This window comes from Notolabrus celidotus, chromosome 17, assembly GCF_009762535.1.
Source record: "Notolabrus celidotus isolate fNotCel1 chromosome 17, fNotCel1.pri, whole genome shotgun sequence".
NCBI lineage: Eukaryota > Metazoa > Chordata > Actinopteri > Labriformes > Labridae > Notolabrus > Notolabrus celidotus.
This window is the reverse complement of record NC_048288.1, coordinates 2,500,462-2,514,863: the sequence shown is the minus strand read 5'-3', so window position 1 is coordinate 2,514,863 and position 14,402 is coordinate 2,500,462. Positions and strand designations below refer to the sequence as shown.

At 44.8% G+C, this 14,402-nt stretch overlaps 1 protein-coding gene across 2 annotated transcripts in view; it reads right to left on the bottom strand.

Annotated features, from left to right (window-relative positions):
* Window positions 1–14,402, bottom strand: part of pdcd6 (programmed cell death 6) — a 31,204-nt gene that overhangs the window by 11,755 nt on the left and 5,047 nt on the right. For both annotated transcript variants that reach the window (XM_034706851.1, XM_034706852.1), the window contains exon 2: window positions 11,911–11,972. In XM_034706851.1, coding sequence (XP_034562742.1) covers window positions 11,911–11,972 — 62 coding nt within the window. The remainder of the gene's footprint in view (window positions 1–11,910; window positions 11,973–14,402) is intronic.

Below are 14,402 nucleotides of genomic sequence, written 5' to 3'. Positions count from 1 at the left end.
TATTGCAAATCAGTTTCTGCTTTCTGTATTGATTTCTTTTGTTGCAGATTGTCTGTTTTTACTGCTGTTGCAATTGAAATGTGACTTTGAGTGTCTTGAAAGGCGCCCATAAATAAAATGCATCATATCATTATTCTATATATCCAACCTGACCCCTTAAATAAAGCTGCCAGATCTAAAAACAGATTTCAAAGGGAAAAGTTTGAGTCTGAGGAGAACATTTGTTGGGATTTGGTGCTTTATAAACAAAGATTGATTGATTGATTCTTCTGTTACAGAGTAATATTTGATGAACCATGAAGCAGCAGAGATCACCAACAATGATTTCATTATTTGATCTATAGCTTTCTATCCTGTGCTGAGGTAAGAGGACTTCATGGGGATTGAGAGACAGCTCAGACCTCAGTAAGGGGTCTGCCAGGATACTTTTCTAATCAAAAACCTTGGTTTGATACTATCTGATGCTCTCTGGTCACGTCATTTACAGGTTTCAGTACTTCCTTTATCTCTCCCTGTCCCATTAAAGTTACTAACCATAGACCTTTCTGGAGTCCTGAGCTCCCTTGTCTCGTAGTTTCCTCTGGATCTCTGCTGCTGTGGACGTTCCAGACTCCAGCTGCTACAACTACTACTATCTGTCTCACCACTATCATCTCTTTCTCTCTTCATCTCCCTCTATCCCTCTCTCCAACACGGTCTCAGCAGATGTGTGTCTAACATGAGTCTGGTCCTGCTGGAGGTTTCTGCCTGTTAAAGGAAGTTTGTCCTTGCCACTGTAACTTGCTAAATGCTGCAAAGTGCTCTGCTCATGGTGGATTAAGATGAGATCAGACTGAGTCCTGTCTGTAAGATGGGACTGGATCTTATTCGGTCTTGATGTTGGGTCTTTGTTAATAATAGAACATAGAGTACGGTCTAGACCTGCTCTGTTTGGAAAGAGTCTGAGGAGAACATTTGTTGGGATTTGGTGCTTTATAAACAAAGATTGATTGATTGATTCTTCTGTTACAGAGTAATATTTGATGAACCATGAAGCAGCAGAGATCACCAACAATGATTTCATTATTTGATCTATAGCTTTCTATCCTGTGCTGAGGTAAGAGGACTTCATGGGGATTGAGAGACAGCTCAGACCTCAGTAAGGGGTCTGCCAGGATACTTTTCTAATCAAAAACCTTGGTTTGATACTATCTGATGCTCTCTGGTCACGTCATTTACAGGTTTCAGTACTTCCTTTATCTCTCCCTGTCCCATTAAAGTTACTAACCATAGACCTTTCTGGAGTCCTGAGCTCCCTTGTCTCGTAGTTTCCTCTGGATCTCTGCTGCTGTGGACGTTCCAGACTCCAGCTGCTACAACTACTACTATCTGTCTCACCACTATCATCTCTTTCTCTCTTCATCTCCCTCTATCCCTCTCTCCAACACGGTCTCAGCAGATGTGTGTCTAACATGAGTCTGGTCCTGCTGGAGGTTTCTGCCTGTTAAAGGAAGTTTGTCCTTGCCACTGTAACTTGCTAAATGCTGCAAAGTGCTCTGCTCATGGTGGATTAAGATGAGATCAGACTGAGTCCTGTCTGTAAGATGGGACTGGATCTTATTCGGTCTTGATGTTGGGTCTTTGTTAATAATAGAACATAGAGTACGGTCTAGACCTGCTCTGTTTGGAAAGAGTCTGAGGAGAACATTTGTTGGGATTTGGTGCTTTATAAACAAAGATTGATTGATTGATTCTTCTGTTACAGAGTAATATTTGATGAACCATGAAGCAGCAGAGATCACCAACAATGATTTCATTATTTGATCTATAGCTTTCTATCCTGTGCTGAGGTAAGAGGACTTCATGGGGATTGAGAGACAGCTCAGACCTCAGTAAGGGGTCTGCCAGGATACTTTTCTAATCAAAAACCTTGGTTTGATACTATCTGATGCTCTCTGGTCACGTCATTTACAGGTTTCAGTACTTCCTTTATCTCTCCCTGTCCCATTAAAGTTACTAACCATAGACCTTTCTGGAGTCCTGAGCTCCCTTGTCTCGTAGTTTCCTCTGGATCTCTGCTGCTGTGGACGTTCCAGACTCCAGCTGCTACAACTACTACTATCTGTCTCACCAATATCATCTCTCTCTCTCTTCATCTCCCTCTATCCCTCTCTCCAACACGGTCTCAGCAGATGTGTGTCTAACATGAGTCTGGTCCTGCTGGAGGTTTCTGCCTGTTAAAGGAAGTTTGTCCTTGCCACTGTAGTGGGTCCATAGAGTCTTCAGATAACATTTGTTGGGATTTGGTGCTATTGAAAGAAGGATGGATTGACGGATTGTTGGATTGATTGATTCTTGACCTAATAATCCTGTCGTCCACAAACCAAAGCAGCTCTGAGTCAGTATCTTTGTCCACACCATAAACTGTATATAAAATGGACGTCATCTCGCTCGGCTCGAAGTGAAGCTGCCACAAAAACTGCTCCCCCTGGTGGCTGACTGCAGTATAGGTCAGAAACTCTGTCTCCCCAACTAATTTACAATGCTACAATGTCATTTAGCAGACGCTTTTATCCAAAGCGACGTACATACGAGAACATGAACACCACAAGCAAAGATCTAGACAAGAGGAAACAAGATCAGTAAGAGGAACAAAGTGCTTCAGGTCAATTTGGGTGCAGGTACTGCCAAGCAGTGTATTTGAATGGGACTGCAGTCAAACTTTAAAAAATAAATACACATGGTACGAATGTTTCTCCCATCCGTATGCTGTGGTGATATGTAGTTATTATTTGACTGTTTTGTGTTCAAGGACTCTTTTTTCTGAACACTTTCTTTTTCATTAGTTATTAGAGGTTAAAAAACAGGGTTTTACATCCCGGTTTACTTTGATTGACAGCTGCCGTAGAGAGGAACTCTGTAGGACTTTGGGACACTACGCTGTAGAGCGGAGCTTGTTATCGAGGAAACACACATTCCCTACTGCGCAGACTCTGGCTGCAGAAAACGTAAAAGATGGCAGCGTTCTGGAACGGGATATTTTGGCTTCAAAACCGTACAATGGGAAAAGGGGGAGCAACGCTGTGCATTATATATACAGTCTATGGTCCACATGTGACACACAGTCAATGGTTTTACTGACTCTCAATGCGACATGTCCTCCATGTATTCTGTCACACCAGGATGCTTTTAAAGCAAGCTTCATTTATTGGTATCACGTGTGACACTTCCACCACCAGCTGCACTCTTGAGCTCAGATCCCTCCTCACGACAGACTGAGAGGTGATACAAACTCCCCTAATGTGTCTGCTCTCTGTGAACTGATGCATAATTACATTTTGTCACAGTCGCACACAAAATGTTAAACACTTTAATCTGCAAGATGAGAATCCAATCAGACCGACAGAGGCATGGAGAAGTCTGATGAATGTTCTCCAACTATAGAGCGATCAGGAAAATGACCAAAGGCAGAGAGAGGAGAGCAAGCTGTGACCTTTCCTGATGCTCACACCCCTTCACACCAGCAGCTCGCTGTGAGGTCACCAACCAACGCCAGACTGGCTGCGTCTGCCCAGTGTGAGATGGTCAGTATGGTTCAGATGTGTGTGTGTGTGTCCTCTGTGCATGACTGGCACAATACACCCTCTGTCCAGTCCACACACTGGACTCTCTCACTGGGGAGCTCAACCACCAGGGGTGAGGCGGAGGAGGGGAGAGGGGGAATATATGAGGAGCGAGGCAGGCTGGTGGAAAAACAGAGTGAGCTCACCGCAGAGCAAACAAACACGTGTAACGGCTGTGATGGAGCTCAGGGAGACTCCTGTATGTGCACAAGGCATATTCAGCACACATGCACATAAACATTTACACACACACTTACTGTCTGACACAGTGAGAGAGTCTCAGTGACTAAAACAACACACACCAGTCACACACTGTTTGCTGAGGGTCATGGTTTGATTTGGGTCATGAAGAGAAATATAAACTTCATATTAAACATTCAGTCAGACGATGATATCATCAGCACCATCCATCATCCTCCAACACATGAAGCATCAGGTTTCTGAGGAACATGTCCTACATCTGTAAACACTTATTACCCAGCTTTCTCAGATTTTTCGGTTGTGTAAGATGCTTGATTCTGATTGGTCCAAACCCCTTGACTACAGTTATTAACTTTCACTAACATGAGCAACACCAGTGACAAACTGATCACACATCATGTCAAATCAATCCACAGAAAAGAGTTCAGACACATTTAGCTTCTGCTTGTTGACACCATAGACTGTAAGGTGAGGTAAAACTGTTAGCTTCTGTGAGCATCAAAACAATAAAGCTAAAACGTTAGCTTCTGTTAGCATGCTAAATCAGCAGGCTACGGATGTTTCCATATTGGATCCTGTCCATCAATATGATGAAGGAGTGTAGCAGGTGAGAGAAACTTTGGGGTCAGCGGGTCTGTGAGCAGCCGTGTATATTCAGCCAACATGTAAACACTAGATCAACGTGCTGGAGAGCCTAGGCCACATCCACTTCCTGAGGGGGCGTGGTCAGAGAGAAAATGGAGTGTTCTGAGGAGGACTGAAGAAGAGGGTTTTTCAGGCATGCCAAAATCTGATTTCAAAGTGTTTTTTTGAGCATAAACTTTAAAGACATGTTTTGGGGACCTCTTAGATCAATATATATTGATGAAAAAGAGCGTAATGTCACTTTTAAAGTTTTCAGCCTTCGTGTTCATGTCGTTGTTGGCAGCAGTTTTGTATTGATCCTCTTTAAAAAGCGCTCGTCGGGGTGCTGGTGGCCTAGCGGTCTAAGCGCCCCACATATAGAGGCTATAGTCCTCGTCGCAGGGGTTGCCGGTTCGATTCCCGGCTGGTCGACCATTTCCTGCATGTCTTCCCCCGCTCTCTGCTCCCCACATTTCCTGTCTCTCTTCACTATCCTATCAAATAAAGGCAAAAAGCCCAAAAAATATAACTTTAAAAAGCGCTCGTTGAGACCTGACGCACAGCCGCAGCCGCCAGCTGAGCGTCTCTGCAGTGTGCAACACCTTCAGTCTGCTGATTCACATCGAAACATGCTTTAAACTTAAAACACCTCCCTGATAGCTGAACCAAATATGGGACCACATGATGTTTGTTCCATGTGATGGAAAATTGAAAACAAAAATGTGTGTTTCAAGTAATTTCTTAACAATCAATTAATCGATAATCGTTTAATTCTGTGCATCCCTACTTTAGATCATGTTTTTACCAACGTGTTTGTATCATGAGTTAGTAGCTGGGTAATGTGTAGTATGGTTAGCAGGTAGTTATGGGAAATAGAATCTAGATAGGGTGAGGCCAGACCCCAATGTGACAGGATTCTATTTTCAATAACTACCTTCTCACCATACATTATCCCTTACGTGTTCATCCAACCAGCACATCACCAGTGGGTCATCCTCTCTTTGTTTTGGTGCTCTATGTGAGACAATAGTCATGATGTGTGAGATTTTAACACTGCAGGCAAGGCTAGCGGGATCTTATCACTTCTAAACAGCATTGTTCCCTCACACCATATGCTGGAAATGACACAGAGTAACAGAGTCTGTGAGAGCATGAAGCAGCTCATCTGCTGTCTATTAAACACATGCTGCAGGAGCACTGAGCACTGGTAGCAGGATAACAACATCTCTCAGACCGTCTCTGGAGATCCATGCTGACTGCTCTGCGACGCTGACTCAGTGTTAACAAACGCTCCTTCAGTTCCAGAGTCAGGTTCAGAGTTTTTGAGTCCTGCCATTCAGCCGACTGTGCAATCTGCACAGCAAGCTGCACTCTCTCTTTCGAATCAGCAATTTCAGAGGCTAGAAGTGCTCCTACACGCTTAAATAAATAACTCAAGGAGGGTGTAAATCTGCAGGAGAGAGGGGGAGCATGTTGGTAGGATGTCTATTCACTGCTGAGGGAGAGGCAGGCCAAAAAATCACTTATTTATAGACAACAGTGCACACAAACACAGACATGCACACACACAGCTCCAAGCCAATCTGTGTCTCATCAGGGAGGCTTTCTGTCACACCCAAGACTGATACATACAAGGATGGAGGGAGGGAGGGAGGAAGGGAGAAGAAGAGGGGGGAGTGGTGCTTAGTAAGGGAGCATGGGCGAGAGACAAAGAGGGGACAAACAGACAGAGGACACAGCAGGGTCTGAGTCTGAGCCATAAAGAGAGGAGAGGAGAGGAGAGGAGAGGAGAGGAGAGGAGAGGAGAGGAGAGGAGAGGAGAGGAGAGGAGAGGAGAGGAGAGGAGAGGAGAGGAGAGGAGAGGAGAGGAGAGGAGAGGAGAGGAGAGGAAAAGGGGGAACGGAAAGGAAAGGAGATTAGAGAGGAAAGGAAAGGAAAGGAAAGGAGATTAGAGAGGAGAGGAGAGGAAATGAGAAAGGGGATTCGAGAGGAGAGGAGAGGACAGGAAAGGAAAGGAAAGGAAAGGAAAAAGGGGAAAGGAAAAGGGGAAAGGAAAGGAAAAGAAAAGAGAAAGGGGATAAGAGGAGAAGAGGGGGGAGTGGTGCGTAGTGAGGGAGCATGGGCGAGAGACATAGAGGGGACAAACAGACAGAGGACACAGCAGGGTCTGAGTCTGAGCCATAAAGAGAGGAGAGGAGAGGAGAGGAGAGGAGAGGAGAGGAGAGGAGAGGAGAGGAGAGGAGAGGAGAGGAGAGGAGAGGAGAGAGAGGAGAGGAGAGGAGAGGAGGAGAGGAGAGGAGAGGAGAGGAGAGGAGAGGAAAAGGGGGAACGGAAAGGAAAGGAGATTAGAGAGGAAAGGAGAGGAAATGAGAAAGGGGATTAGAGAGGAGAGGAAAGGAAAGGACAGGAAAGGAAAGGAAAAGAAAAGGAGAAAGGGGATAAGAGGAGAAGAGGGGGGAGTGGTGCTTAGTGAGGGAGCATGGGCGAGAGACATAGAGGGGACAAACAGACAGAGGACACAGCAGGGTCTGAGTCTGAGCCATAAAGAGAGGAGAGGAGAGGAGAGGAGAGGAGAGGAGAGGAGAGGAGAGGAGAGGAGAGGAGAGGAGAGGAGAGGAGAGGAGAGGAGAGGAGAGGAGAGGAGAGGAGAGGAGAGGAGAGGAGAGGGGAGGAGAGGAGAGGAGAGGAGAGGAAAGGAGACAGAGGAGAGGAGAGGAGAGGAAAGGAGACAGAGGAGAGGAGAGGAGAGGAAAGGAGACAGAGGAGAGGTCTATCTTGTAAAGTCACCCGGTCTAGTGCAGACATTTAATTGTTTTATTTTTTAAACAACAATCTCTCAGAAGAAGAGACGATGTGCTCTTTGTTGAGTTTGTAAGACTAAAATAAATTCATCAGTTCGTTCTACAAAGCCTGCCATCACCTGATAAAAGAGAGAACAGAAAATAGCATCCTTACTAAGAAAAGAAACACATCTGGGAGCATACAAAGGAGGCTGGCAGGTTTTAGAAATGTTAAAAGGCTGGAGCTGAAGACAGAGGACGTGAAAGAGGAGATATGAAGAGAGGAAGCATGAAGTGCAGAGAAACAGAGGATGGACGAGTGTACACAGCTGAGAAATGTTTTAAAAAGCTCCTGCTTCACTCCCCAGCCTCCTGAGCCCTGATCCTCTCTGCACTCTGCTGCCCGAGGGAGGAGGATTAAAGGAAGGGAGGAGAAGACAGAGGTAGATGACAAAGACATAGAGGTCAAAAGGGGGCGGCTGAAAAAGCCTGGTTGATGGTGTGAAACTAAATAAGAGCAACATTGGCGTGGTCGGTAGAAACAGGACAGACACCCAGGGGCAGCGGTTGGTGGCTCTGCAGGCGGACAGGCTGTGCTGCATTATGTGTTCAGCCTCACTGGCTCTGTTTCAGATCACACTGAGCCCGGTTAGCAGGCGCAGTGTGGACCGGGAAACCTGCCGTCCACTACACACACACACACACACACACACACACACACACACGCACACACACACGCACACACACACGCACACGCACACGCACACGCACACACACGTACATGAGACTCTATGGTAACAGAAGGGCTTCTCACTGACCCTCAGAATAGATGTGGACAAATGAGCAATGATTTCATATGCTGTCGATGAACACAGTTTTATGCATGCATGCACTAACACACACTAACACACTGATCAGTATGCTGAGCCAGAGCCACTGTGCAGCCTGATAACAGCTTCTTTCACTGCTGCTGGCTTCAACACTTTTTATTCTCCTCTCTTTGAAGTGCCCGGAAAAAATGTGTTTCAGAGAGTAATCTGTTTCAAAGTCTTTGAGCAGCTTGCCGTGAAGTCGAGGGGGAACACATTATATTTTAATGAGAGGACAAACATCAACCTGTGCTGGAGTTTCTGGGCAAAGCGTCTCTAAACACACGTCACATTAATCATTACAGGAAGTCAACCTTCCTGTCTCACTGTGAGCAAGGTGAGGTGAGGAGCTGCTGCAGGAAATAGAAACAGATATTTTACCAGCCTACCGTCCTCCACTCAGGCCAACAAGAGTGAAACTGACTTTGCATGCCGCTGGATTTGAGCAGAGAAGACGACCTGTATCATTTATTCAACAGCGCTCCTCACACTGCCTCGCTGAATCACAAGTGTACTTTTTGTGTTCAGAGGCCTGATGGGACCGGAGCCCTAATCCAGTTTGAGTCCTCCATCTCCTGAGCTGCACAGGACCGAAAGAAACTCTGCTTCCTTTAGAGGCATGCAGAAGTCACTTCAAATAAGTTCTCTTTACTTTTATCTAAACTTTTCACTTCAACCAAACAAGATGAAGTGTCTGGAGATAAGGAACACGGCTACATCATAGACTGTATATAGAACGGATGTAGTATCCGTGACGTCACCGATCTGATCCTGAGCAGTTTTGAAGCTGATCGTCAGCGGGAGCCATATTGGAAATGTTGAACTCAACCAAACTAAGTGTGAGGTAAAGAGGCGGGGTTTGAGCCTCCTAGCCAACAGCTATGTGTTCCCTACTTTCAGTCAAATCAGTCATGTCATAATTTGGGCAAAAACTTGAAATCTTAATATCTTCTGAACCGTCACGTTAGAAAAAAATGATGATGTCTCTTATTGGTCGTTTCCAGACTGCTCACTTGAACCGTACGTCGTTCTGTTGTTTCCATCGTGTATGCCGTACCTGAACTTATGTTCTTAGCTCTGTGGCATTCTTCTACAAGGAGATAGTCGGGAGTAGTGAGGTCTTTAAGGAGCAAGAATCTCAGAATCTTTAGGTGACAGACACACACTCTTATTGGATATCAGATATTGAAACAACCTTCTTCATGATAAAGCAGATAGAGGATGTGAGAAAGTTACTCACTCTATTAGATAAACACAACAGAGGGAGTGTGTGATGCCAAAGTGTTACTTTGATAAACTTTGTTTGTCTCAGGGCTCAATAACTGAAGGGGCACATTAGAAAAATCAGGTATTTTTAAGATTTCCCCCATTAACTGAGCAGGACCCTGCAGAGAATAAACACAGAACGCAGGTTGTTGATTCACTTGATTTCTCTTTCTTTCATTAGTTTTTATTTGTTCTATCTTTTTTGTATGTGTGTGTACTTTTCAAAAGAAGAAGCTGTGATTCTCTTGATTTAGCAGCTTGTAACAGTAGTCTTCTCTCAACCCACTGTGAATGTGTCTCTCCCAGTGTTACGGTTTTAAAAGTGACCCTGTAAACTGGAGACCTTCAGCTGAACGTGTCAGTGTTTGTGGAGTTTACACAGCTGTTGAAACACAGAGGGAGTTCCTGGGAATGCAAACTAGTTTAGTTTTTATTAAGATTTCTAAATATCCTCATCAGATATTTAATGATCGTCTAAAGACGTTTATGAGGGATGCATCCGGCTGAAAGTCTCCAGTTAACAGGGTCGCTGTTTAAACCAAAACACCGGCCGATCTCTGCGATCACGGCTTTTTGAGTTCAAAAGGATTTTAAAGCTGTGTTGAAACGTCTTTGCTACTCGCGCTTATCTCCTCTCACGTGTTGATTCAGTGAATCCATCTGTGATGAAATATAGCACCATCTAAAACAGCACCAGCTGAGTCTCTTCATGCTAACAGGCTAACTGTTGTGTTGCTCATAATGATACCTGCCTGTCCGTCTGCACCTTTTATTAGCATCAGTATAGTGAATGGTGAGCCTTTATTTCACCATCAGCCGTAACAGCCATCTCTCACAGATCCAGGTGGTATCAGCTGCTGCATATACACTCTTTTCCTCTGTTTTTGCATGTTTCCACGTGCCCACAGTGAGGGGGGGGGGACTATGACGCAAGGAAAGGACACAAAGGATAGGTTTCAGGGGACTTGGGATGTACTCTATGAATGTAACACTATTTGGAACACAGGTTTGGTTGTTAGGGTTAATCCTGTCCAAAGAGAAGGAACAAGGCAGGCGTCAACACAGCTGGGGGGGTCAAAGTGCTCTACAGATATTTCAGTATCTGTGTATGTTTTCCAATATGTGCCACTGTGAAAATGTGTATATTTGTAGAAGATACAATGCTTTTAAGAGTAGGCTTCAAACTTTTCTTTTTGATAAAGCTTATAGTTAGAGCTGGATCAGGCTTGGACCAGCTCTTAGTTATGTTGCCATAGGCTTAGACTGACACACTGGGATCCTGTCTTTCCCTCTCTCTCCTCTCTCTGCTTGTCTCTCACTTTATCTCTACCTGTCCCATTAAAGTTACTAACCATTGACCTTTCTGGAGTCCCTGAGCTCCCTTGTCTCGTAGGTCCCTCTGGATCTCTTCTGTAAACAGCCTGCTGCTGTGGACATGCCAGACTCCAGCTGCAACAACTACTACTATCCATCTCACCACTAATCCTAAAGTCTCTAAAAGTAGTATGGGAGGTAGAACCTTCAGTTATCAGGCCCCTCTCCTTTGGAATCATCTACCATTCAGGGTCCGGGAGGCAGACACCCTCTCTACTTTTAAGAGTAGGCTTCAAACTTTCCTTTTTGATAAAGCTTATAGTTAGAGCTGGATCAGGCTTGGACCAGCTCTTTGTTATGCTGCTATAGGCTTAGACTGCCGGGGAACTGACGCACTGGGATCCTGTCACCGCCCCATCACTTACTTTAACTCTTCCTGTCCCATTAAAGTTACTAACCATTGACCTTTCTGGAGTCCCTGAGCTCCCTTGTCTCGTAGGTTCTTCTGGATCTCTGCTGCTGTGGACGTGCCAGACTCCAGCTGCTACAACTTCTACTATCTGTCTCACCACTATCATCTCTCTCTCTCTTCATCTCCCTCTATCCCTCTCTCCAACACGGTCTCAGCAGATGTGTGTCTAACATGAGTCTGGTCCTGCTGGAGGTTTCTGCCTGTTAAAGGAAGTTTGTCCTTGCCACTGTAACTTGCTAAATGCTGCAAAGTGACGTATTTAGACATAGCTGTAGTTCATGGTCACTGCTGTAAAGTAAAAACTGTTGCACCCTGCCTCCCTCATATCTTTCCTGTTGTGATCCCCAGCATTAGCTCTGTGACACAGTTTGAACAGGACAGGACTACGACACAGGTTCAATCATCAGCTGTAGCCGTTTGGAGTCATCACAGAGAAGCTGAGGCGATCTGAAGAGCTCTCTTTGAAGCTATATGCTGATAAACATTTCAGCTGCCTATCTGCTGTCCGGGGACGATAATAATTCATCTCTGCTCGGCTCACCTGACACTCTGAGACAAAAATAAAATCACAATCCATTCTCTGCTTTGGCTTGGCAGTTCTTTAAATCAAAGAGAGGCTGAGAGCAATGGTGTGTAACGGCAGGATGGGAGGACAAAAAGAGGAAGAGAGGGAGTGGATGAAAGTGAATAAGGAGAGGAGAGGAGAGAAAGGGAGGAGGGGAATAATGAGACGTTAAAAAGAGGACAGAAACGGGAGTGGCAGAGCAGACACAGATACGTACCATTCGATAAGGCCTGCTGAAGCTCTGAGTCTGATATCACTCCACTTCGGTCCTTGTCCACCCTGGGGAGAGAAACACAGATAAGATACTGCTGCATTAACAACTTCACACACCCACACACAATGGGAGCGGGCACCTCACTCGCCAGCTGAAACTTTATCCTCCTGGGCACGTGTCACTTTTTCAACAGTTTACGAAGCATGAATGGAGTCCTGTGATCGGGAACACAAGGCTGTGTGTGTGCTCACAGCTCCCCTGAGACCGGCCGGACCAGCTCTGAGTGTGTGTTAGTGTTCATGTGAGGACAGCAAAGTGAAACTGAATGTCACTGAGTGCTCTAATTACCTGTCATGCTGCCAGCGTGGTGTCTGCATTTCAGACATTGCTGCATATTTTTTGGACTGATAAGAAAAACCAAAACCAAAACTACATTTCCAATAAGCCTGAGGCTGGCTGCAGAAACCACATACACACCCATTCAAAGAAACTTTACAGCAGAAATAAACATGTTTACAGTCTGGTTCAAACAACAGTGTAGTCTGAAGAGCTCATTTCTCTATCGGCACACACTGTACGGGGGGTGGATTTATTATAGCTTGTTATTTTTAAAGATATAAAAGTTAAGAGTTTTGCCCAAATAAGGGCATGCCTGACTTGTTTGAAAGGTGGGCACCCTGTAGCTGTTAGCGAGGAGGCTAAAGCCCCGCCTCTTTACCTCACACTAGCTCGACAGAAGTTTGGTTGAGTTCAACATTTCCAATATGGCACCCGCTGACGATCGGCTTCAAAACAGGGCTTCGGAAACAGATGGGTGTCGTCACGGAGACTACGACAAAACTCAGCCATAGATCGTATAAATTATGGACGAAGTATCCGTGACGTCACCCATCTGTTTCTGAAACTGATCGGTGGCGGCAGCCATATTTGAAATGTTGAACTCAACCTAACTTCTGTCGAGCTAGTGTGACGTAAAGAGGCGGGCTTTGAGCCTCCTCGCCAACAGCTACAGTGTTCCCGTCTGTCAGCCAAGTCAGCCATGCCCTTATTTGGGCAAAACTCGTAAGATTAAAAGCTCCAAGATTACCGTGTTATGAAAAAATTCACCCCCCTCACAGTGTGTGCCGAGAGATAAATGAGCTATCCAGACTACACTGGTCTTTTGAACCAGGCTGTAAACATGTTTATTTCTGCTGTAAAGATCGTCTTTTTCCCATTCATGTGTATGTGACTTCCTGTACTTCCGGAGCCAGCCTCAAGTGGTCACTCGATGAACTGCAGTTTTTAACACTTCTGCTGGCCTCATATTTTCAGACCGAAGGTTGCCGCTTGAACGCAGCCCAATCATTTCACGGATCATTCCTCTCTGCTGCACTTACATCAACATCACATACGGAAAGAAACACTCTAAGTGATCTACAAACCTCTCCCAAAGGGTCAACATCTGGAGGATTCACCCCCGACCATGCAGAATGCTTCACTGAATTTAATCATGACGCTATCATTCTGATCTGAAACAATGACTCAGTGAGTTATTTATTCACTTTGAGAATCTATAAGGAAGACACCACACCTTTTGGTTCCAGCTTCCACGTTTAGGTTTGAAGAATGTGACTGACCTGAGAGTAAAGCTTGCCTTAATGCAGTCCTCCTCTTTGTATTATATAGTCTATTATACAGTAAATATGTCAGGAGGAATGTGTTATATAATCCTAAGCTGTTTAAAGTCAGTTTATAATAAAACAAAGCAAACACAGAGACACAGAGAGAGCTCCGAGTCGGGGAAGGTTCTGTGTTTCTGTGTTTCTGTGTTTGTGCTGAGTGAAAATCAGTAATCCCCTCCCCCAGTAACAAATAACTGCAGTGCTCCCGGGGTTATTGATGTGATAATCACTTGGCTGCTCCTTCTGTAAGTAAGAGGTTTACTTTTAATGATGCCTCTGTGTTTAAAGGTACATTTGTAAAAGCTGGAGCGCACACCTTTCTGGGTAGCCGATGGCTTCCTCGCTCACATAGAGGAAAGAATTAGAAAGCCATGACTACGCCTCAGAGATGGTTTTAGTGGATGAACCCGAAGGCCTTTCGATGAATCAGCCTACAGGAGGATCTGAAGGGAGCTGATGGAGATATCCAGGCTTTACCAGTAAATTCAAGATTAATCTATTTAGTCTGGCTTTATGTAGTGTTTTTTATATATTAACATATTCCAGTGTTTTCTTTATTTTTTTTATAACTACACACATTTATTTCTATTTTTAGTGCTTTTATCTTTACCTTTTCTCTTCACTATTTATCTTTTATTTACTTCTTTCTTAACTCCTCCCCTTTGTTGTTTATTTATATACCTACAAAGCTTTTAATGATCACAAACCTTCATGCCTTAAAGAGCTCATAGTGCCCTATTACCCCTCTAGAACACTACGCTCCCAACATGCAGGCCTGCTGGTCATAGCTAAAGTAGTATGGGAGGTAGAGCCTTCAGTTATCAGGCCCAT